General features: G+C 40.5%; 1 protein-coding gene across 49 annotated transcripts in view; it reads right to left on the bottom strand.

Annotated features, from left to right (window-relative positions):
* Positions 1–425: 425 nt before the first annotated feature.
* Positions 426–25,831, bottom strand: part of FOXP1 (forkhead box P1) — a 724,900-nt gene continuing 699,494 nt past the window's right edge. For 24 of the 49 annotated variants that reach the window (XM_084840356.1, XM_084840387.1, XM_084840388.1 and 21 more), the window contains 2 exons: positions 19,827–19,993; positions 430–9,801 (listed from right to left, as the gene is read on the bottom strand). In XM_084840356.1, coding sequence (XP_084696482.1) covers positions 9,657–9,801; positions 19,827–19,993 — 312 coding nt within the window. In that variant the 3' untranslated portion in view covers positions 430–9,656. Of the gene's footprint in view, positions 9,802–19,826; positions 19,994–25,831 lie in introns of all 49 variants that reach the window. The other 25 variants (XM_084840360.1, XM_084840382.1, XM_084840383.1 and 22 more) reach the window with 4 other exon arrangements.

Below are 25,831 nucleotides of genomic sequence, written 5' to 3'. Positions count from 1 at the left end.
ACCTATTTATCTACTTGCAATTTCTTGCTTTAGAACTGCTAGGTTGGCAGGAGCTGGGACTGAAGATGGGAGCTCACTCCATCATGCAGTACTCACGTCTCGAACTGCTGTCCTGCCGACCTTCCGGTCTGCAGTTCAGCGTCTTAACCACTAAGCCACCGCAGTCCCTACAAGAGCTCCCTCCATAGGGAGGCACAATTGTGCCTAGTCTGTTATCTTGTCAGTTCCAGGTGAAGACCTTTTTATTTCCCCAGACCTTTAGCTATTTATTCATGATGACATTTTTATTGTTGATAGTTTTATTCGCAGTTTTATGTATTATCTTTTGTTGCTATATCCTTACTATGTTATCATTATTCTGTTATCCTTATTACGAGCAGCCCTGATTTAAGATACTATTTTTACTAATTTTAATATGCTGGGTTAATCTTTTATCTTTTTTACTATTGTACTTCTTGTGTTCACCGCTCCAGCATCTGTTTAGATGGGGAGCGGTATAGAAATGTTGTAAACAAATATTTTTAAACTATTATATCTAGAGCCTGCCTCCACATGAGAGTTCCCAGTGGTACCCTATCCCGACTGATGTTCAGATTCACACATACTTAGCTTCAGTAATGCTACAGTAGCTGCTATTCTGAAACTCTTCACTGGACCCTGCCCAGATAATAGCTGTACTGAAGGGCATCATTTAAGTCTTATTAAATAAATAGCTGAAGGAGCTATTTGACTTCTGGCCTATATTTAAGAGGATGCTCATTTAGGACTGAGCAGAAATGGTACCCACCATTTTGCAGACCTGTTCACAGATGGAGAAATCTGGACAGGTTTGCAGGGTGGGAGGGATTTACACCTGGCAGCATGAAACTCCCATCAGCAGCTGCCACTTCCCTCCAGAACCCTGGGCGAAGAGTGCCTTTGGTGCCCCCCCTCCCCATGGTCAGCTTTGCAGGACCACTGAGAGGGTTTATGGGGTCTGATGCAGGTGTGATGTTGGGGGTCCTTTGTACATGTGTGTACAAAGCTGGGGCCACATGCAAGAATGACTGCATGTGCAGACTACATTGGAGAATTCTTGCTTGCGGTTCCTCCTTGCCCTAGGATAATGCAGAATGATAGATGTGCTTCCAGCTGACCTAGAATCATAGAATCATAGAATAGTAGGGTTGGAAGGGGCCTACAAGGCCATCTATTCCAACCCCCTGCTCAATGCAGGAATCCAAGTCAAAGCATCCCTGACAGATGGCTGTCCAGCCTCATCTTGAATGCCTCCAGTGTGGGAGAGCCCACCACCTCCCTAGGTCATTGGTTCCATTGTCGTATTGCTCTAACAGTCAGGAAGTTTTTCCTGATGTTCAGCCGGAATCTGGCTTCCTGTAATTTGAGCCCATTATTCCGCGTCCTGCACTCTGGGATGATCAAGAAGAGATCCTGGCCTTCTTCTCTGTGACCTTTCAAGTACTTCTTACAGCTTTATTATTTATATAATGCTGAGCATTTACAGTATTTGAAGTGCTAAGTGCTCAGTAACGTTGCCTCAAAGCAGAATGGAGTTCCGCTGATTTTTACCTAGTGCAAATGACATCAAAATAGAAATTGAAAAAGCATACTCTGAAGCTAATTGAAGGAAGAACATTTCTGTAGTTAGTACTCAAACAACCTGTAGGAGCTTGAAAAAAAGGTCACAGGCACTTGCTGTTTGCCACCTTAGCTCACTGCAGACAGTACATTCAAAAACACACAGCCACTGACTGCCCAGCTTGCCCACCCTTAAGGCCGGCCCTGCCTCTGTGTGATGTTATATCACCACATAACATCATGCCAAGGGGGGTTCTCTGGGGTGGGGGAAGTGCAGCCCCCAGTGGCAACCCCCTCCGCCACCTCCACGCAATAGTTGACATTCTGTAGAGGCGGTTATGAAGGGAGACATGGTGCTGCTCCTCCCGCTATTACTGCTGTGAAAGCGGCAGTGATGGCGGCAAAAAGAGTAAAAAAAAACACCTCTGTTAAGTCTCCTCACTTTAGATGCTACACAGAACATAGAAGTCCGTATTCTACCGAAATGATATAGTCTACTTAGGAACACAGGATATACTATGTCAGACTATTAGTCCATCTAGCTCAGTATAATCTGCTCTGACTGGCAGCGGTCTCAGTTAAAGGTCTTTCACATCCCCAGCTACCTCATCCTTTTTTCGCCAGGGACTGAATCTTGGGCCTCCTGCATGCAAAATATGTGTTCTACCAATGAGCTGCAATTCCTTTCCCTAAAGACTACACCCTTACCCAGGGGTTGCAAGCCAAGCCCAGGACTGAGGTTTGGAAGCTACCATAAACATTGTAGCATTGTTTAGAGTAGACCCATTGAAATGAATGGTATTGAAATTAGTCATGACTAACTGAAGCCCTATTCATTTCAGTGGGTCTACTCTAAGTAGGACTTATGTTGGATTTTACCCTATGTTTTATTTCTATAGACAAATGTAAGTAGTTTAATGGCAATATTAAAATTGGCAGCTGAAAGAAATTTAGTATTTTCCCTGTAGAAATCCATAATGCAAAATATATGATCAGTGAATTTGAGTAGCTAATTGCTTATTTAAATAAAAAACCTAGAAGGGCTTTCTAGTATTTTTTTAAGTCATAAAGGCACATTACCTATTAATTTTTGCTGATAACACCACTGTTGCATCAGCTGATCAAAAAAATCAATAACAATTCAATATACACTATTGACATGAATTAACATACTTTCCCCATCCATTTAATGTTATGATAGAATATTTTTTATAAAATCATTTCTACTAATTCAAGCATTTATCATTATATGCAAAAAGATTGCTTGATGAGAATATTATAGACGGTGCGTGTTTTTGACATTAGCATTTTATTTGGATGACTAATCTTGCAGATGTGAAATCTGAATGAATTATTCATGAAAATGCTTTTCTCTGAAATTTTAGTTCTTGCTAATGCTAGTTATTAAACATTTTTATTTTCCTTGATGTAGAAAATAAGCTTATGCTTACTCAAGAGAAAAAGTGGGAGGATCATACTCCCTCCTTAAATTTAGAAGGATGATGCTCTAAAACTCCTTAAGAATGGCTTGGTTATGCTGGCCATGGGATTTTCTGAGCACCTGCACTCTGTGTGTGAGGAGCTGGGTAATTCAGGATCTTATTGTTTAGGTTCGACTGTTTTATACCAAAGACCAATGGTACTGAAATCAATGGAACTGCTGTGAGCACACAGCATGACTCCACAACCTCATTAATTTGAATGGTCTGTGGAAGACTCAGAAGAAGCAGCAGATAATCAGAAGTTCAGATAACAGGGTGGGGGGGGGCCCTATTTGCATAGGGTAACATTGGCTTGGCATGTACATAGTAGCTTGGATCCAAGGTGCCCTTCTGCAAGTAGAAAACCTCTTTAGCTTTGAAAGGAGGGCCGTTGTGTGAAGAGCAAACTGATATCCAGAGATGAACTTCCACTACTGCAAACTGTTGCGCAACTGTTTGCGCAAGATCTGCTATTTCCATCTGGTTTCCCTAGCTTTTAACTTGTAGTAGTTTAAATGGAGCATCGCAACAAGGAACTGTTTATGTTCAGCCATTAGAGCTTGCATTGCAATGGGGAACATCTCTAAAACAAACTTGGTCCCCTCAGCAATACAGCACGTGTCTAAACGCACTACACTTAACACACCACAGCCCAGATCATGCATTGTTTTGTGTACCATGATACAGCCCCAGATCCTTCATTCCACAAAGTCTTCTGCTAACGCTATAGCCTATAGAAAGCAAATGAGTGAACTTTTTCCACTCACACGTCTTTGGATCCAAGTTGGTGGATTTAGAATATCTTGGGCTGCAATAACATCTTACGTTTCACAGAAACAATAACATCAGGAATTATCTGTTGATGAGACCACCAAGGATCCTGCCAACACAGATGTGTCAGTGAAGACATGCTGGAGCCTCCCGTCCCTCCACGTTTAGCAGCTTGGGAGCCAGTCCTCCCATGTGACCCAATTATCACGTGGGGGAGTCATGTTGCTGGAAGAGGCCCTTAGTTATTCACTCTCACCCCCACCCCCCGGTTCATATTTATCTCATCATCACTTCAACGCTTGAATGCGCAACAGTGATAGTAAGCATTTTGGGATAATTGAGGTTTAAATACTGGGCCTTTACGTCACACGTTTTCATTCTCTAGGGTAAAATTTTAAGAGACCTTCAATAGATTCCTAATTGGTATTTACAACAGTAACAGTGCCATCTTATGCATGTCTACTCAGAAGTAAGTCCCACTGAATTCAGTGGGACTTGCTACGAAGTAAATGTGCATATTTTCTCTAATAGTGTGTGTGTGTGGGAATCAGGTCTATGCAGTTACATCTTGCATCTTTACCTGCTGCATTCTTTTCATACACATGTAAAGATGAAGGGCAACAGCTCGCTTCAAAATTTCTCCTCTGTCTTCAGCAAGGCTTTGAATATTTGCAAGGCACCTGTTCTTCCACATGTAGGACCAGCTGTATGTATGGTGGATTTAAATGCAGCACCAGCATACAGGGAAAGCAAAAACACTTAGCCCATGGCAACATGTATCACCAGTGTGAACAACCAGCACTTTTATTGCATTAGAGAATGCTATAATGTCAGTAGTAAGTACTGACTACACAACATTTTATTGTCTGCATCAACAGACATGGAATGATGGAATTACAGTTGATGTAAGGAATGAGTTTTTTGTATGCCTAAAAATAAAATAAGGAGAATCTCATTACCGGCAGCACATACATATGAAGCACCATGCTAACAGTCTGGACTGTACCATTTCCATCAAGGCTTATGGGAAAGAAATGTTGTTACCTACTCCGGGCTTGTTTTAAAAATGTAGAGCAGATCTGCAAATGTAAATCTCAAGACTTAGAATGAGAAATTATTTCTGCAACATCTTAAAAACTCCATTAAGTATGTTAACCAAATGGTACTAAAAGCTCTCCAAAAGAGTTTAAAACATTCTCCATGCTATAAGGAAAGTAGCTTGTCAGCATTCTGAAAACTACAATAGTTCAAAATTATTTTTTTAATCTTTGATATATATTTTATATATATATAAAATATCTAATGATCTGAATTATTCCTAGAATCATACCCCTCCCCGTTACTTCTCCCACCCCTGATATCTCATCATGGGCATTATGGTTGGATTCTCCTTAAGGGGGAATTATTATTATTTTTATTATTTTAAACATAAGCCTTGATTCTCTCCTTCCCCTTTTCTTCTGCTTCTGATCAAATGTAGAAATCCAGTAGATTTTAAGTATTTGAACCGTGTTGTCTGGATCCAAAGAAGAGGTGGATGATCTTTGCACAAAAACAGGTTTCTGGTTGTGAATTTCTCCAATTGTAGGTGCAAGAGGTTGTTTTGGAGGATTCACCGCATCCAGGCCTTGGGGCTGCAGGTAGGGTTTTCACTGCCTTCTAGAGATCTGCAAGTGCAGCAGAAGGCTGCATGTTTGCAGCTACACTGGAGTCCACCTGGTGAGGAAGACCCTTCCCTTCCCCTCTCCTGCACCGCAACAGCGATCAGAGGTGACAGCACTGACCATATGTTCAGCAGGGGAAGGAAAGAGGGCCCAGTGGAGTTTGTGGAGTGCTGTGTGGGTGGAAAAGATAGGCTTTGACTCATTCCCGACAGTGGTTTACCTGATACATGGTACTACTTTCATAATGTACGCTTTTCTTTGAGAGAAAAGAAAAGAAAAAACAAAACATGTAACAAATTGTCTTTACATCTTGGCACCTTGTAAAGTATTTTTTTTATACAAAAGTTCAATAATTTTGACACTCTCCATTATTAATCACTACTTCACTGATAAACTTTGAAAGTGTGACCTTGGAATTCATCATGCAAAGTATTTACTGCAGCAGGAGAAAACATTTTTTGAAACTTTTTTTTCTTTTTTCCTTAAGACAGCCAGAAATAGGCAGTGGTACGGATAACAGAAGGGGCGGGGGAAGTATTTAAAAACAGAAAAACAAAACGAAACAGCATAACAACAACAAAACTGTACAAAAATTATTTGATCCGTAACTGGGGTGGGGGGGCGGGGCGGGGGGGAGGGTATAATCTGTCAACTATGTTACATTTTAGAAGCCAAAAGGAAAAAAAAATCTGCCAAAACCAAAACAAAGAGTTTGGGATTTTCTCCCACATGTCAGCAAATGTCATCCAATAGTCTTAAAGCGAGGATAACTAAATAAAATACATGTGCAGCATATTCTGCAATTCCATTAGATACAGTAGGATTTTTTTCAAAGCATTTTTTTAAAGTATAGTTAATATAAAGCAGTTGCACAAAAAGCAAAAGGTGTTTTGACAAACAGGTATGCATTTATTCCTTTTTAGGAATGGTTTTTTTTTTTTTAAAGGACCTTCTGCCCCCCCACCCATTTCCTTCCCCTGCCACCCAACCCTCCACCCCCCAAAAGACAAAAAGATCACAGAGACACATTGGGCTATATATGTACAACATAATAAACCCCACCCTATAGGAACAATTGTTATTATCCAAAGGGACACAGAATCAGAAATTTGTAAAAAATAGTGAAGTTTGCTTGATGTAAAGCCTGAGATTTTTCTCTTGGTTCTTCTGCAGGGCAGCGATACCTGCAAGTTATGGTAACTCTAATTTTTTTATTTCCTTTTCTCTTTTATTATTTTGCTACAGTCTTTAGACTATGCATGCAAGACATACAACTAAGTGCAACTGAGTGAAATGTAGTTTTAATTTTTTTATTTACTCATTCCCTAACAGTTTGAACTGAGGTATGCGTACTAACAGTTTCTCATGCTGTTATCTTTACTCATGTCTAGCTACACATGCTGAGAATGAACTAATCTACCAGGTTTTTATCCCCTTTTTGAATACCAAGCTAACCAGCAAAACCACTCAGTTCTGAAGCACAGGGATAGATAGCTTCTTGTGAGCTCATCTGGCTATCTCCTGCACATCATGGAGCTGCCTGAATACGGTTTGTTTCAAAATGTTTCAAATGACCACAAACTGCCCCCCTTAAAAAAAAATTAGGGAAGAAAAAAAATCTTGAGCTTTTATATATTTCACTGTCAATGAAATAAAATATAATAATAATGCAATTTGCATCCCGTTGAAGTTAATGGCAAATCTCCCATTGACTTGAATGGTACCAAAGCTTATAAGGGGATAGGAGTGTTATTCTATATGAAAGATGCTGACCAAAAATCAAAGGGGAAAACACCCCAACACAGCAACAATCACAATCATTCTAAAATCTTGTGCACAGATAAGCCAAATTTAAAAGAAATTGCCCTGGCATTAGCTTTTAACAAAAGGGGACAGGATTTATAAGGCCAAATACCAAATGAAAGCATAAAAACAGTTTCTTATGATACTATTACATGGATCAGTTTAAGTTGCGAGAGCTGTATATTATGTAACTGCCTCCTTCACAGGATGCTCTTTTCTTTTTTTTGCAAAACAGATTACCTTCCTACTTTCTCATGATGAAATGCTGCCCTTATATGCTCCTCCACTTAATACTGTTCCCTAGCTTTAGCCTAAAAAGTTCTCTCTTTACAGAAATTCATTTGGTCACTGTAAAGAAACACAAATTAAAACAACAACAACAACAACAACAACTTTGGTTCAGCCATCTACTTGGTCTTCTAAATTATACTCTAATAAAGGAGCAGTTTTCCTTCTCAGGTTAGCCGTAGCCCATATCTTGACATTTGCTTCTAAATTCTTTCACCTCCTTTGATCAACAATAAGAGGATATTTGGCTTCATACGATAAAGCATATAACAAAGAACATAATTTACCTTTGTGTAATATCTTTGGTAACGTTAGGGGGGAAGGGTACAGAGTAGAATATAAATTAAGATCAGAAAGGCTTTTGAAATTAAAAAGCTATAGTCCAACATAAATAAGCGAGTTATGGAGAAGTGGCTGGAGAATGAAAGTGTTTAGATGTCTAGAGAGGGGTACCGACATTTTAACAGCAGCTATCTGCCCACATCTGCTCTGAAGAACACTGCAATTTGCAACAGTGCTAATTCACCCACAGGTTTCAAATTGTTAGGTTTTGATACTGGCCGGTGTGATATTACGTAATGATCTTAACTGCAGTAAGAGAATTTGCCCAGTTAAAATTATTAACACTTTATGACTAGTGGGCCTTACTGACTTCCCAACAAGTTGAATCCAAAATCTGAATTATATTCAAGCTGATGGATACCGCCAATCAAACCTCAAACCCTTTAACTTGGAAAAATCACCATGTACAATGCTCTATAATGCCTATTTCCAAATATGAGTCAAATATACGTATAGATACAGAAGTTTTTTTTAGGCATTTCAAAAGCATCGGATAGCTTTCTGAGCTAAGAGACTTATATTGTGATACTCATTTTTTACATAAATTCCACTGGATAGTGGATGTTCTTTTTTTCCTGGTGCTGTGTTATTTTGTGTTTCTAAATATTCACCATTACAGCAAAAAAATAGGATAAAAAAATAAAATCCAGGGGGGAAAAAACTCCAAGCAATGATGACAAACATATACTGCTCTGTGGAGTGAATTTTGAACCACATTCTACACCATTTCTATGCTGGTTTTGCCTTTCATTCTCACTCTTGCAGTACTGCTTTTTTTTCTGTTGGAAGGTAATTTTGCACATGTTACAGCAGCATTTAAGAACCTTTTCCAAGGGCGGGGGGACATATAGCCCAAAATGGAATGTTTTCTATAGCTAAAGAAAACATGATGGCATCTGAAGGAAACTGGAATGAATGGCAGAAAAAGAACTACAAACAATTCAAAGGACATTCAGCTTTGTATAATAAACACACCTATTAACATTCATCACAAAAGTACAGAAAACATTAAGCCTCAAAAGGCTGAGGCCTGAGGTCAGAACTTAAAATGGCGTAGGAGAAGTTGGGGGGAAATCAAAGCTATACACTAAAAAAATTGGGAGAATTTTCTTTTAACCCCTCTTCAGTGTATACACACACACACACACACACACACACACACACACACAGATACACACGCGCGTGCTCTTGCGCACAAAAAGGACTTCCCCATCCCAAATGGAAGCAAAAAAAAAAGTAAAGGCAGTGATAATCAACATGCGATACTGTGCAAATATGTTGTCCGTTGGAATCCTTAAAATCTGGGCAAAGGCTTGATCTGCAATTTATGTGTACATGCTCAGTTTGATGTCTTCAGTGTCCCAAATTGGAAGAATTGCAGTCCAAAGTCTGCTGCCAAATTGCGGATAAGTGAATTGGTTGAACAAATTTACAACACTGATGTTGACTGTGAGAGGGAATCCCAAGTACCAAACAAGTCCATCCAATGCACAGAGTACAAATTCCTTTGTTTTGTTTTTTTCAACAAAAAGTAGAAAAATCAAAAATACTCCCAAATGGGATACTTGATGGCACTAAGAGTTAACATATTTTATAGCTGTCAAAATGGACCAAGTGTATCCTCCAGACTGTACAATAATGGGGAGAGATTTCACAGCTAATTTTGAAGTATATGTTTTTTCCTCCCTCCCCGTGATCTTCATTTGCAGGATCACAACCAAAGACATATTCATTCAATGTCCTCATTTACATTTTCATCTTCATAATCTCTGTCGTGATCGAATTCTGGACTGTGATTGGCTGTTGTCACTAAGGATAATGGGCCTTCATTTTCATCTGGATCTAATGGTTCTTCTTTGACATGCACAGGGTGCCTGTGAAAATACGGAAGAAAAAAAGGGCGGTTTGGTGAGTGATTAATTCTTCTTTAAAGCAACAACAACAACTGAGTATGAAAGAGCTATAAACAATTCAAAGGATATCCACCTTTTTATATTAAAACCACCTATTCACTTGCATACTAAAACCACCTATTATCTTAGGGAAACTAGAGTTCGGCTTTTCAAAGTGTCTGAGAACCTGAAAATACAGTCTCTTCAACCAAATGTCGAAGATGTTTGGCACAAATACAACCATAAAAAAGGATGAAAGATGCCAAGGCACTTGAAATTCTCCCCCTCCTTTCTGTGTTGTGGAGTCTCCCCCCCCTTTCATTTTGTCTCAAATACAAGTCACATTGCAGTTCTTAGCCTGGCTGAAAAAGGAAAATGAAAAAATCCACATGCCTAACAACACTGAGCTTCAACAGAATGAGGAAGAAAAAGGCCTTGTCTACAGTTTCTTCGTGGGATTTAGAGAAAAGCTCTCAAGTGACACATTAGCTTGATTAATACAATCTTCAGATAAATAAATGAAATAAGCATCTGTAAAGCAAAACAGTGGTTTATCAGCCCACTGAGCTTCTGGAGGCTGGGCTAATCATTGGTTACTGTGTGTTCTGCTTTTCTAGTTAACATGCAGAACCTGTGAGGCAAGTCTCCAGAGGACGACCCCAAGTGAGGTTCTATCATTAATCAACTTCAAGCAAACACAGCAAAGAGACACCATGATACATGCTTTAAACTCCAAATTAATGCATATTTTTACAAACTGTCAATAAGGGAAGAAAAGCCCTGCCAGGAAACACAAACGGAGAGGAAAAGGCTCGCTCAACACAACAATATGATAAGAAAGCAGAGTCCTAATGAGAATAATAACACTGTCAGCTGTAAACAAGGCAGAACATGATCCTCAGCTCATGGTGGGCACTAAGGATGCACTAAAGAGATGAGATCTGCCAAATTTCTTATTATAGAATAGCATGTGAATAACCCACGGGGGAACAAGGGTTGATTATACAAAACGGGCATAACAACAATTGAAAAATGTTGTCCGTAAATCATATTCACAACAAACCCCTTTACAAATACAAATTACCTTCCTTTTTTTTTTTGCTTGGTAGCTTTTGATGTGTAAAATACTCCTGCAAGTAAGTAGTGTGTTGTTACAAGGCTTTATGAAAGGCAGTCTGATTTTATTGGCAATATCATGTAAACAGCAATAACACAACCCATCAAGGAAAATTCAGTTTGCTTCGTAAATAAATTTACATTTAAGGTAATCCCTAAAATGAAGTAGTAATGAGTTCCAGCCTCTCTCTCTCTCTCTCAATTCAAATTGGGATTTATACCTTGCAATACTGGATTGTTGTAGCCAACAAAATCTAACTCTTTCATTAGGCTAGGCAAAGAAAGGAATAATCATGGGTACAAGCATTCAGTGTATGCACTTCTTTCGAAGTAATTTAAAATAGTTATATACATTCTATGTGGATTGGAATTCCACAGCCTTGACCAGGGGAAAACCACATGTGGTTGTCAAGCATCAACTTCTGTCTGCTATCATACTGATGAGCAGCTGCCATCTGATGTATATTTAGCAACTGCACTACAAGAGTGAACTAGGCCAATATGAGTGCCAACAAGAAGCAAGTCACATGATAGCGCTGCTGGCTCAACTTGTGCATTTCATTTTTCCAACTAGCATTCGTTAATATTGCTGATGTCTTTGAAAGTATCCAGATGTACCGACTGCATCAACTTCTATCAATAGCTGAGAACGCCTTTCAAATCTTTTCTCCAGGTTGTTGAATTGTGCATTATTAACTCAATATTAGACGCATTTGCCTCAGCTTATAACTTTTCCTGCAAAGGATCCTTTCACTGAGAAATATTCTAAGAATTATTTGATTTATAAAACCATGTTTAAGAAGCATGACCTCTACAATAGTTGTTCATTGCAGTAAAATACACAGGAAATACTACAGTCAAACTATGGCACTGACATTGGGTCCTTACAATGATAGAACAATTATTCAGACTACCAAGGGTGGCTTCTCATTGTCTGTTTTTATGACACAGGAGTAATTTGAAGACAAGAATGTGGAAGATCTGAGACTGATCTGGCCACACCTACATCTTTCTCTCTACACTTTTTACTTACACGTAGCAATGTTTCCTACTGAATATCTTGGGAGAATAATCCTATAATTTAAAAATGTAATAACAAAAGCAGCTATCATAGCTAATAGGGATGGAAGGATCTGTCAGTTTTTGGTCTTGTAGAGATCGTTAGTTTTTTGAGGTAAATATTGCTCTGTCCTGTTTCTGCAGAAGCCTGCAATTTCTTTTTTTTTTTTAAACCATCCCCACAGAGATTTGTGCACATTTCTCATAATGTGTGCATTACTGTATGCATTTGTAAACATTTGTAAACATTTAAACACTTTAGGATGTGCACACCCATTGACTAAAGTGTGTTTGCGTGCATTTGGGAATCATTTCTCTTTGTGCATTTCCCACAGGTTGCCTTGTGGGATGACCTTTGCCAAGAGGGGGACAGGTAGAGTACAACCCTCTTGATTCTCTTGGACTTCTCAAGTAGCTTTCGATACCGCTGATCGCAATTAGGGATGCTGGAGAAATCCATCACACACTCAAACGACCTCCAGAGTCCGTGGTAGATTGGCCGCACTCACCTCCGGGTCCAGAGGAGTTCCTGCTTGGCAGCTCTCCAGCTTCCTATAAAATGCGATACACTAATGGCAGCTGCCATTACATTATCACAGGAAAGTTACAGCCGTTAATGGTGTATTGTATGCCATTTGCGGCCGTACAGCACCTACTTTTATCTAAATACAGCCATAAAAAGCTGCAATTTAGGTAAAAGTAAGTGCTTTACTGCCGTAAATGGCATAAAATACGCCATTTACAGCTGTAATTTTCCTGCAATAGGCTAATGGCAGCTGCCATTAGCGTATCACATTTTACAGGAAGCTAGAGAACCGCTCCGCCAACTCCAGCGGACACAGCAGGGCTCCGGAGGACTCCGCAGGGCCCCAAGCAGCCCAAATTGCCCCACATTGCCCCTCCTGGACTGGACAGTGGGGGATTTTGTACATCCCTAACTGCAGTATCATTCTGGATAGGCTGTCTGAGCTGGGGTTTGGAGACACTACATTGCAGTGGTTCTGCTCCTAACTGGATGGCCAATTTCAGAAGGTATTGCTGGAGAAATATTGCTCCGTGCACTAGCAGCTATATGCTATGGTGTTCCATAGGACTCTGTTTTATTCACCCATGCTGTTCAATAGCTACATGTAACTGCTGGGGGAGGTTATCTGAAAATGTTGGGCTGACGTGTCAGCACTATGTGGATGTCACCTATCTCTCTCTGTCTCTCTCTCCTTTTCATCAAATCCAGGTGGGGCAGTGGGTTTTCTGAATCAGTGTTTAAGTGTGGTAATGGATTGGATGAGGGCAAATAAACTGTGAATCAATAAAGATAAGTGGAGGTACTGTTAGTGAGTGCTTCATCCGTCCAGCTGAGTGGTATTCGATCCATTCTGGAGGAAAATGCACTTCCCCTAAAGGATAAGGTTCATACTTTGGGGGACGCTCTTGGATCCAGCACTGTCACGGAAGGCACAGATAGTCTCAATGGTGTGAAGCACCTTTTATCAGTATAGGTTGATATGCCAATAATGATCCTATCTGGACAGAGAGAGCCTGGCTACAATTATCTTTTCTCTGGAAACCTCTTGTCTGGATTCCTGCAATGCATTTTATATGGGACTACCTTTGAAAACAGTCTGGAAACTTCAGCTGGTTCAAAAAAGGGCCTTAACATTGTTATTGAGGACTGGCTGATATGATCATATTACAACACTGCTCTGTCATCTGCACTGGTTTCCAGGCCATTTCCAGTTCCAATTCAAAGTGCCAGTATTTACTTCTAAAGACCTAAACGGCTTGGGGCCAGGTTACCTGAAGGATTGTCTCCTCCCCTATATAACTGCCCAGACCCCAAGATTATCTTTAGACCAGGTGCCCCTGCCGAATGAGGTGAGGTGGCTGAGTACTTTCAGTCGTGGCCACCCATTTGTGGAATGCCCTCCTCAGAGACGTGCCTACATTGTTTCCTTGGGGGAGCCAAGTGAAGACCTTTTTTCCCCTGGGCGTTGAAGTCCATCTGAGTTTTGTTTTTAGATGTGTTGTTTTGTTTTTAGATTATTACTTGCTGCTAGTTTTACTATGGTTTTTACTGTGGTTTTATTCTGTTTTAAACTTGTAAAGGGTTTATATTTTTATTGGGTTGTATTTTAGGGTCTTATTTTTGTGAACTGCCCAGAGGGCTTTGGCTATTATTTATTTATGTATTTATTTATAAGTAAGTAAGTAAGTAAGTAAGTAAATAAGAGCCTTGGCTTTTGTAATAAATAAGTAAAAATGCATTTTCCAAATGTGTGCATATTGTTGAACACATTTGTTTTGTTTTAGAGAATGAATCGCAAGCTCTGAAAAGTGTGGATATCCAACTGAAAATTGCATTCAGGTTTCAGAGGTGCAAATTAGGTAAATCTGTAAAACAACAACAAACCACCTTGATGGATGTGTGAATTTCTCACACATCCCTAAGCTAGTATCTGAGGTGTATATTTATTCTCATATCTTTGTAAACAGACTCTTATATTTTCTGGTCATTGACTAAGCTGCCTCTGTTGCTCTCAGGATAGGTCCTGAACCCAGGTACAGAATTAAGCTACCTAGGATTAAAGAGTCATATTTTATTTGTGTGTTTGTATAACATAAGGGTTACTGAGTAAAAAATATACTGGAGGTAATTATAATATCATCTGAAAACCTGATAGTTCTGAAAACCTCCAAGTGCTAGAGCTAGATATGGGTGCAGGAAGGTTTTTCAACAAAGGCGGATTTTCCTTGCTTAGCAGTACCAGAATTCCCATCTATTCCTTTTAGCTTACATGCCTCCTGCTTCTGAAGGGGTTAACTATAAATAATCTCACCAAGTGAAACTTCTTTCTTTTCACATCTGAGTTATTCCTTTGTTTGTCCACTCTGGGAAGAGAGGAGTTTTTAATAAAGCCGACTGTTGTTTAACGCCACCGTGGTGCACACAGCATGGAAGCATTTGCTTTGTGGCTACCTTTGGAGCATGTCAGGATGGACGTGTCATGTCCCCAAGCTGTAATTATGCGACTACTTTCTAATGTTTCAAAAGAGTGGGAGGGCGAAGGGCAGAGGTAGAATTATTTCAGGGTGTCATAAAATACAATGAATGAATGGCAATAAGATTTCTGCTGGAGTGTTATACTTGCTTAGTTGTCATGTTAACAAGGCCCTCTAAAGTTTGTGATAAAGTTTAAAGGCTTGATCTATTTCAATATACCAGAACTGCTAAAAGCAATTTACTCTATGGCAGGGGAATGTATTTTGTAAAGAACTAAAAGCTACTAAATAGAAATCTGCAAGCACAGAGAGTAACTACCTCTGATGGTACCAATATTACCCACTGAATGCTAGTCTATAATTATACTTGAGCACACTCCGGGAGAGAGCGCAGGACAGGAAGGCCTGGCGTGCTATGGTCCATGGGGTCACGAAGAGTCGGACATGACTGAGCGACTGAACAACAACAGTATAAACTCTCTAACATTTGAACAGAATCCTAGAATGTGTTATTTCAAATGCACCTTGAAAATACAGGTTTACTGGAAATGGCCCCAGTATTGCTATTAGTGCCTTACTGAATTTTTAAACTAAAGAAAATGGTTTATAAAAAGACAGGGTGGGGTGGGATATGAGACAATTTGACAAAAATGAGCATGTTTCCCACAAATAGCTACATAATTAAGGCTATATCAAGGTTCTTTCTGAGGCTATAAAGTCACAGTTGTTATTCTCACTTAATAGCTTCACCTCAAGCACTGTTTTTTTTTTTAAATGCAGGCACGGAATCCAAATATGTTCTTCCTCCCTCCCATGTGCTTACTGGAATTGTCACTGCCAGGCACCTCTACGGGCCAGGTCACCCACTGGTGGATAAGCGGGTGAGCACATCATTGTGTGTCTAATGTAACATGTCACTCAGGTGCACCATACGTAGGCCTTTTTACACAATCCTCACCATCTTCTCCCTGTTTTTAATTCTGAAAGGAAAGTTCACACATCGGTCCAGGACACACACACCACCTTATATGCATGGGAATGGGTTGTGCACTAGTTCCTCCACCACATAAGGAGTTATCAATGTGAGTCTACCAACCACATAAGGAGTTATCAATGTGAGTCTACCAACTAACCCTATGTGTCATACAGAATACAGCACATCAGGGACAGGCAGCCTATGCTCTTATACCAAATGCATTCTGTGGAGCCTGTTTTTCCAGGATTGCCCTTTGCTTTCTTCACTTGCCACTATCAGCATCTCTGCTATTATTCTATATGCTTTGTATGTCTTTATGATATCAAAAAGGGTGCAGAACTTTCCTACAACCTTGCAAGGTTGCAGGAAAAAAATGGCAGACATGCCTTCTGCTGAGTGGAATGAGAGCATAGTAGACCTTGCTTATTTCAAAAGCTGCCCCAAACTGAAGAAGTTGTCAATCCCAAATGTAAATTCAGTTGCCAGAGATGAAATGGAACTGGGCAGCCCCCCCCCCCCGCATCTCTCACTTCTAACTTGCTGATTTATCTTTTGATTAGGTAAAAAATCTTGCAAGGCAGGAACGAGTAAGCCTGTCCAAGAGATCATGTATACAAACATTTAGGTTGGCGGAGGACAGTGAACCGCACTAAACTACCATGTCTCTTTACTGCAGAATTCCAACTTAACACTTATTAAAACCGAGACCAACCTGGCCCCATTTTTCAACTAGAGAAGGAGCTGCTGCTCCAGTGCTTGCATTCCGCTTCCCTCCCCGTTCCTTTTTCCTTTTGTATCATGACTGTTAGATTGTGAGCCTGCAGGCAGGGACTTTCAGTATCTGTACAGAACTTAGAAAATGTTTTTGAGGTGTTAAATAACAATAACAACTCTTATCTGAAAAGGAAACATCGACCTATTTTCATTTAACAACAACCCAGGTTTGTTTACGTTGTGAATGTAGCGGGAGCAGGTGAGCATCCTAGCTCCTGCCACCTGATCACTCCTGCTGCAAGTGTGATGTGTGAATCGGAATTTCTGAGTTGCTGGGGGAAAAAATTGCCAGCTCCGAGTTGTCTATCCCCCAGTAACTCAGATTCAGACATCATGCTTGACAACCCAGGGACAAGGCATCCCTGGGTTGTTTATCCCCAGTGGGAGAGACTGAGCAGCAGGAACCAACTTACTCATTTGCTCTTGCTTAGTTCACAACAACTGTGGCTTTAAGAAAAAAACTGGTTTGTTGTGACATCTGAACTGGGTCTTTCTAGTTCTCATGATTGAAAACAGGAGTTTGAATACATGTTCACAAAAACATTTAATGCAGTTTCCCAACAGCAATTTTATTTATTTATTTATGAAATGTATTACTTACTTTTCTTTATAAAATAATCTTAATGCGAGAGGACGATCTTATAAGCTGTGTATATTGGCTGTACTTCCTTGCCCTAACATGTATCTCACACTGATGAGATGGAACCCTGATATTGGCTAGATATGTCAACTCTTACAAGTTGTTCACTGGCTGTTACATTTTGCTCCCCTAATTCCTTTCAGCTATCCTAATTTTAATTTTAAAAACAAACAATTTTTACACCAGATGTCTTTTAAGTTGCTTACTTAAATATCTTATGCCTGGAAAACTAGATACCTTACTCCTGGAAAATTCCAACATCCCAACAACTTTTCCAGTATCAGACACAAGTAACACTGTCATGGAGAGAGCAACAGCATTTGTGACTAAAACTGCCTGAAGAGGAATCCATTCAAACAGCACTAGAAGAATGTCATGTCATTCTGCTTTGGGAATGCTAATTAATACTGCACAAACAATCCCTGTAAAAGCTAAACACATTCAAATGTTTTGAAGTAAATGGTAAAAGACAATGTTCAAATTAATTATTAATTAAAAATGAATGTTGCCATCTTTAAAGATTTTTTTTCAAAGGAGAATGTGCACTGATTTAAAACGCTGAAATATCAAAGTATTAAGATCCTTAGATTTCCTTTCTTCTCTACCCCCTACCCAACATATTATGCAGGTGGGAAACTTTTTAAAAAACATTAAATGCTAATTACCTTCACAACTAATTATTAGGGTGGCATTAGGCTAATGTTTTCCTACCTTTTGATTTAGACCTACTTTTGTCAATGCCTTGTTCATATTACTTTGAAGTAGAGGGGCTACAAATTAATTCTTTTAGCCATTTTATTAATTGGCTATGTGATCTTTTGGCAACAGGACCAATAATTTATGGCCACATTTTAAGATACAGCTTGCTACAATCACACATACAGTCACTCTCAAATTGGAAGAGTTTCCTTTGCAGTGCCAGCTAACTAATGTATAATTTCTTGGTCTTGTAACAGAATGTGCTGGTTCACATGTAACGATAAGCCACTGTGGGTTAATTAACCGGGGGGGGGGGGGCTCCAAGATGTGTACTGGCCGCCAGTTTGAATATGCAAGCAATTGCGGAGGGTGCACTGCAGTTTGCCATGTCAAGCGAAGTCGGGTGTGTTGTGGATTATTTGAGGGTTAAACAACCCTCTGATAACCCTAGATCAACCCATGTGATTGGTGCAAAGAAGGCCACCCACACGGGAGGACCCTGGGCTTATGGTACACTTAAGAGTACAACAAACGGAGGAGAAGCTCACTAATTACTGAAAGAGTTTAGATGTATAAGTTATGTAGTTGAATCACATCAGAAAAAAGCCTGCATCTGTATCTGATTGGAATGGGATAATAATCTTAAAGGGCTTCCACGCAGGAGAGGAATGGAAAAAACATGAGGTCTTTTATGGTCTGATCAGAAGAGCCGTGCTGGATCAGACCATAGGCCTATCTAGTCCAGCATTCTCTTCCCACAGAGGCCTACCAGGTGCCTATGGGAAGCCAATAAACAGGATGTGAGTACAATAGCACTCTCCTTCTCATGTTCCCCAGCAACTGGTTTTCAGAGGCACACTGCCTCTGATCCTGGAGATAACAGATAGCAATTATTAGGAATGCTGGATGAATCCGCAATGGAATCAAGTGAGTTCGGATTTCTATGCATCTGACCCATAGATTGCACAGTGGATCGGTTTTCCCAAGTTGCATGAATTTCCAGAATTTTACGCAAATTTAATTGTAGAAAAATAAGTACAATATAAACACACAGGCAGAAATGTTCATTTCCCCCACAGGCTAAAGCATGAAAATGCACATTTTGAGGAGATTTGCGCAAGTGCAAATCTGTGCGAATTCAGGAAATTGGGAAAATGGAATTCTGCAAATAGGCAGACAACAGAATGAAAGGCACCTGACAATCTGCGAAAGGCAGACAGAACAGATTTTACAAAATCCATACATCTCTAGCCATCTTGACAAGTAGCCATTGATAGCCTTATCCTCCATTATTTTTTTCTAATCACCTTTTAAAGCTGTCCAAGTTTGTGGCCATAACTACTCATTCACTACTCTTGTACTCAAAAGTAACCTCTCTCTAAATAAGAAGGTTCCATTTCAGTTGCTAAAAGCCATTGGTAAATTTTTCATATGGGTTAAATGACTAGAAGGGAATAATGAATTAAATGGCAAAGAAATGCATTTACATAATACTATTTGTATCTTGTAAAAGACAGGATGGCAAATAAGAAAACAAGTTTATAGGTAGGTAGATTTGCCAGACTGGATTGACCTGATTACTATTGTTGTTTTAATGAGCAAGCTGATAAAATGATCAATTTTCTTCAAAATGAATACACATAGCTCTGACGTTTAGAGTTTTACCTTAGCTGTGGGAGGGGGCAGGGGGCAAGACGGATACGAGTGAAACGTTAATGAACAGCAACGTTCCTCTCTACTTACATTGCTTGCATAGGGGAACGTCCTGGACTACTGTCACTCCCATTACTGTGCGCATGCTCCATTGCACCATTAAGATCTTCCCGCAAAGCACTGGCTAAACTGCCCAGAGTGGGGTTTCCCATGGAAGCAGTAGTGTACAGAGGTATACTGTTCTCAGCCATTGAAGCCTGTTGAGTCAAAGAACAAGACATGAGAATCCATAGCAACACACGCTCATGCATGTGCCACAGACCAATTCCAAGGTACACCCTTTGCACTATGTTTTCATCAATATATTGGATTAGATGTCAACATCAGCAGTTTCACTGCAGCCTAGCATGTAGCTAAGCTTTTACCTAGCTCTGTTTTCTAACAATAACTTCACTCATACCTCCAAAGACAATCACACACAGGTTACAACAATTCAGATGATGATTTAGCACCAAATTATGTTATATTAAATATTTAATGCAGCCTTGCATATCTTTTTTAACTTTAAATTACAGCCAGGGAGTGGGGGTAATCAGGCCCATTGGCACCAATGGCAGCTTCTCTCCTGGTGCAAATAACCATTTTGGGGTTGGATTTTTTTGTTTAGAAAACCCTCTCCCCAAACAGCAGTTCTGATCTTGATCATCCCACACTATGAAGACACAGCACAAAACCATGTATTGAACGTAAGGTTAATTTAGCCCTTACACAGCCATATTCTTAGCCGTTACACAGTCATATTCTACTGGAAGCTAAAAGGGACTGCACAGTGGTGCATGTCTCACCGAACCATCTTCTCATGGTACAGACTATCTTCGTCTATTTTGATATTTGCACACAGTGATTAATTGCTCAGACACCAAGCAGACAATGTATTAAGACTGAAGCAAGGGAGGCTTGAGTACATGAGCTAGTGAAGAAGTTATAGTTTCCATTACAATTCCATCAAAAGTGGTCTTCCCATGATAACTGATCCCTGTAGCATTTATAAGAACTTGTCATGTGAAGATCAGCCAACATGTTGCAGGGATAAGTGACCTAACAGGTTCAAAAACAGGACTGGATAAACTGATTGTGATTATTTAATGATTTAAAAGGTGCCTTCTAAGGGCCAGTGCACATGAAATATCTGTCAGATGGAGGCTGCTTGGAAATGCTCCCCATGGTGATACTCTTCATGTGACAAGCTATTAGTATGCAGTGGATCACCACTTCAACTGAAGGGTTTTCTCACCATTGCAAGACTATCCCTACAAATAAAAAATCTGTTCTGGACTAGGGATGCATGAGAATCTCATGTGTGCTTGCAAAACAGTCAAATAAGCCCCATTCATAAACCTGAACATGAACACGAGCAGGAGAACATACTCTTTTAAAATCACTACAAATTGTCAAGCATGTGGTTGCATTGGAAAAATGAATGAATGGGGGGATATTGCGTCACTTTGGAAAATATGCAAATTTTTAGCACAGTTTTCCGATTTGTGCAAATTGAACAGAGATCGCAAATGACTGAGGCAAATGAGATGAGAAGAACATCAAGCTGACGTTCGAAGAATATGGGTGCAAACATCGCTTGGTCAACACAAACATCGCTTGGTCACCCATCCTTATTCTGGATTTAGGGAGCAAATCTCCAAGATTACTGCACAAACATTACTCAGTCTGTAGCTGGGTATGGAAGGATTCCACCCACTCACCCCCCACCATTCATCTGTCCAACTGTTATATTTGTTGCATGCTTGCTTGTGTCAGATGGCAAGGAAACCTTTATGCTCAGGGTGATGCTGACATATTTGTGGCCAGAAAAACATCTTTCTTCAGGTGAGATTGGCAGGTTAACACTAGGTGTATTATCATTATCATAAGGTTTGGCTAATGTGCATATATGAACATATCAAGCTGCCTTATGCTGAGTCAGCCCTTTGGTCTATCGAGCCCAGTACCCTTTATTCTGACAGCAGCTCTCCACTCCCCAGGCAAAGTGCTTTACCAGCTCTGCTACCCAAGATCCTTTTTAACTGGAGATGCCAATGAGCTATGACCTGCTTACTTGTATCAGAGGGCAAAAGAAACGTTATGCCTTAACTGCTCTAAGGCTCAAACTTTGGGCCTTCAGGTTTTGAGCCTGGCGCACTCTCTATTCTGCTAAGGAGACTTGAGACATTTTTTTTTTTAGCCAAACAGATCAATGCATTGTTCAGGTAGCTCTGGCATGGAACTTTGTTCACCACAGTTCTCCATTCATGGCACATGATGAACCCTTTCACATCTTCACATGTACCCACAGAGCTGCTGTCCTGTGGTACCGTCTGACAATATTGCATCCACGTGTGCAGGCCTGACAACTTGGGATGGGATCAATATGTGGGCTAATATCCTTGTTGACAAGATGGTAAAATGTGGGCTGGGCAATACTACAGTTAGGTGGATCCACAGTTGGTTGAGGAACAGTACTCAAATGCTAATTAATTGGCTTGGCATCCTCCTGGAGGAAGGTTTCAAATGGGGTGCTGTAGGGCTCTGTCCTAGGCCCTGTGCTGTTTAATGTTTTTATATATGACCTGGATGAGGGTATAGAGAGGTTGCTTCTCTTTTGCAGATAACACAAAGCTAGGATGCATAGCCAACAGCACAGAAGACAGGATCAAGATTCCAGGGGATTAGACAGACTGGAACACTGGGCTAAATCTAACAAGATGAGATTCAGCAGAGGTAAATGCAAAGTCTTGTATTTAGGTACAAAAAAAATCAATTACACACGTATAGGATGGGGGAGACTTTGCCTGGCGGCAGTACATCTCATGAGGACCTAGATGTCTTAGTAGATTGCAAGCTGAGTATCAGCCAGCAGTGCAATGAAGCAGCTAAGAAGGGTTGTATTAACAAAAGCATACTGTCCAAATCACAGGACAATAGTTCTGCTCTATTCTGTGTTAGGTCATATTTGGAGTACTGTGTCCAGTTCTGAGTGCTCCATTTTAAGAAGGATAATGACAAGTTGGAACATATCCAGAGAAGAGCAACCAAGATTTGAGGGGTCTAGAAACCAAGTCCTATGAGGAACGGTCTTCAAATATTTGAACGGCTGTCATGCAGAAGATGGAGCAGACTTGTTCTCTGTTGTGCCAGAGGGCAGGACTAGAACCAACGGTTAGACGTTTCAGGGATACAGATTTCAGTTAAGGATTAGGAGAAACTGCCTAACAGTGGAACAGGTTGCCATGGGAGGTAGTGGGTTCTCATTCCTTGCAGGTGCACCTAGCAGTACAGAGCCTGCATTGAGGAGGGGGTTAGACTAGATAATCTTTGCGGTCCCTTCCAACTCTATGATTCTGTGATTGATTGATGCAAGAAAGGACTTGGCTTAGTGCAAGGAAATGTACTGGGAGATCTTCTTATCATTTCTTTTGCATTCCACTCCATTCATGAAAACTGAATGATATGGCAAGAGAAAAATATTGTAGGTAACATCCTGGTAACATTATTTTCCATGCTTATATTTTCACTGGTGACATCTGCTTTGACACAATTTTCATTCAGCTTTATGGGGCAATGAACTGGAAAAGAACAGCAGTGCTTGGTAGAGCCCTTCCTTTGATGCCTGCTTTGTTCTCACGTTACTTATCACATACAATAAAGTTGCCACACAGTGATTTAACCACACCAGTTTTGAGCTGTACAGAATATGAATAAATACCGTCATATTCATCCTTAACCGCATAAGAATAAAATTCTAGTTTGGAAGTCTTCTGTTAAGTGGTAAATACCAGCACATTCAAATGAGATATTCACCAGGTGATAATCGCATGGAAAATAATGCCAGAGTTTGACCTAAGTGGGTGTCCTTTGCAGAAAGGGATTGAACTGATAAATCACATTGCTGCACTTGCATAACTGAGATGAACTGCTTGCTTGTTCTTTATATAGCACATTTATTGTGCCAGGTTCTTTACAATCCTCATTTCATTCAACCTTATGACAATCGGGTAAGGCAAGACAATTTTATTCCTACTTAACAGCTTTGAGGAACTAATACTGAAAGAAAGCGACTGGCCCAAGACCACCCAAGAAGTCTGTGACTGAGATGGAACAAGAACAAAGGCCTGCCGGGTTTGAGCTGCATAGGTTATCCTCTAGACCAGACTCCCTGGACAGACATGGAGAGTAGTTTGTGTTTACAACACAGACTAGAGCCTGAGCAATTTGACAAGCTTGCCTTCTGAAGTAGCAGTAAAACATCTTGTCCCCATCTAGTAGTGAGATTTCTGTGTGTGAGCATATATCAGGGAGACAAAGAATCACAGAAATACATGCTCTGGGTTGGGCAGAATCATGTGAACACATATACAACAAAAAGGGTTAAGAGGAGATAAGATAGTATTGCAGGAGAGGGAGTTGAATGGCTGCTGTTCACTACGTTTTTATGGGATTTAGGGCACAATCACATCAATTGCGCCCTCACTGCTAGGAAGCCTCCAAACTCAGCCTGAAGCTGGCACGATGGGAGGAACAGAGCAGGCGATCTTCACCTCCCCGCCCTCCAATCTCCTATATGTTGTGCTTTGGGCGCTCTGGAGGGGGAGAGAAGGAGGCTGGAGGAGGCTCAAGATAACTTGTATCCTGGCCTCTCGAATCTCCTCCCCTCCCCACCAACCCCCTTTCTTGAGGCTGTGAGGTCGCTCTTCCAGCCTCAGAGAGGCAGCCAGCATGGTTCTTTCTGTGCTGGCTGCAAGGGGGTGGGGGTCTGGGGTCAGATCTCCAACTCCCCCTTCTGAGGTTGGAGCACTGTACCTGACCTTGGAGGGGTTTTATGACCCATCCGATGGTCCCTGGGATATTTTCCCAGGGACCATAGGATTGCTCTCTCAATGGGCTAACTGAATGTAGGAGTTGCAGCAATAATAAAAAATATAATTATTTAAAATTATTTTTAGGGCACCTTTAAAGCATTTAAAACTATTTTAAACAGCGCTTGACTGCAAATGGAGACGTAATGTGACTGTGCAACATTACAGGCACTAGCTCATTGGTGTCTGTAACACTTGTGCTGTCACATTCTGCACAGTATTTTGAATGGTAACAGATGCACTTGTACAGCAAGATTCACATTTCCCAGCAGTTGAAGGATGGGAAACTGAGACCCTCCTACAACAGAAACTCAAACTTGATAACCACTGTGCATTCCCAGTGCATAAACTGTCACATCTGGAAAGAGCCGAAGAAAGCCTCTGTGTAGCTTCCAATCTGTAGAATAAAACTGTCAAAGCACGAAAAGAACTGAGAGAAGAAAAGATACAGACATTTAAACCATGATCCTTTTCGAAATTATCCTAGTGGAGGGGCAATGAATTTCTGAGAGATGCTTCCTACAAAAATCCACAGATTCTGGTTCTTCTGGGATTCATCCTGTCTGAGGAAAAAGATGACCTTCTGATGAAATTTTAAAAATACACACACCACCACCACCAGCTAACCAGAGTGTGGACGTGTGTTGCAAAACCTCTGCAGGGGAAAAGCATTTTGCAAGTTAGCTCCCCATCTTTAACTGTACTGAACATGTAGATGTTTTGATTCTTCCCTTACTTCAATGTAACCTGTGGATACAGATTCAGCACAGCCATCACTAGGGGGTTGAAGAACCATATCCTGCCTTTATTCTCTATCTAGCTGCCTGCCCTGAAGCACAGTCCCTATCTCTATCCAGTGCAATCAAAAAGCTACTCTAATGAAGAGGATTATATTAATCTTTTTTTTATTCAAGATGCAGAAAAATAATTTTGATGAAGTGGGGAACATACGACTCGTGCTTCCTGCAGTTTGGGAAATAATGAGTCACGCACTTCCCACCACAGAGATAACTTGTAATTGCAGTAAAGTAATTTATTTAGGAAGAGCCAGAAAGGGAAAAGCACCTGCTTCCCCCCCACCCCCCCAAAACCACAGGTGGGCAAATGGACAAATTCTATAAAGCAGCAGCAAGATAGACAGCAACAGGGGATCCTTGCAGGGCAACATTCTAGATGCAGATCAGT

Source organism: Heloderma suspectum, chromosome 2, assembly GCF_057233095.1.
Source record: "Heloderma suspectum isolate Gila_16-S chromosome 2, 16-S_ref, whole genome shotgun sequence".
NCBI classification, from domain to species: Eukaryota; Metazoa; Chordata; class Lepidosauria; order Squamata; family Helodermatidae; genus Heloderma; species Heloderma suspectum.
The sequence above is the reverse complement of the archived record's forward strand: the minus strand, read 5'-3'. Positions and strand labels throughout refer to the sequence as shown.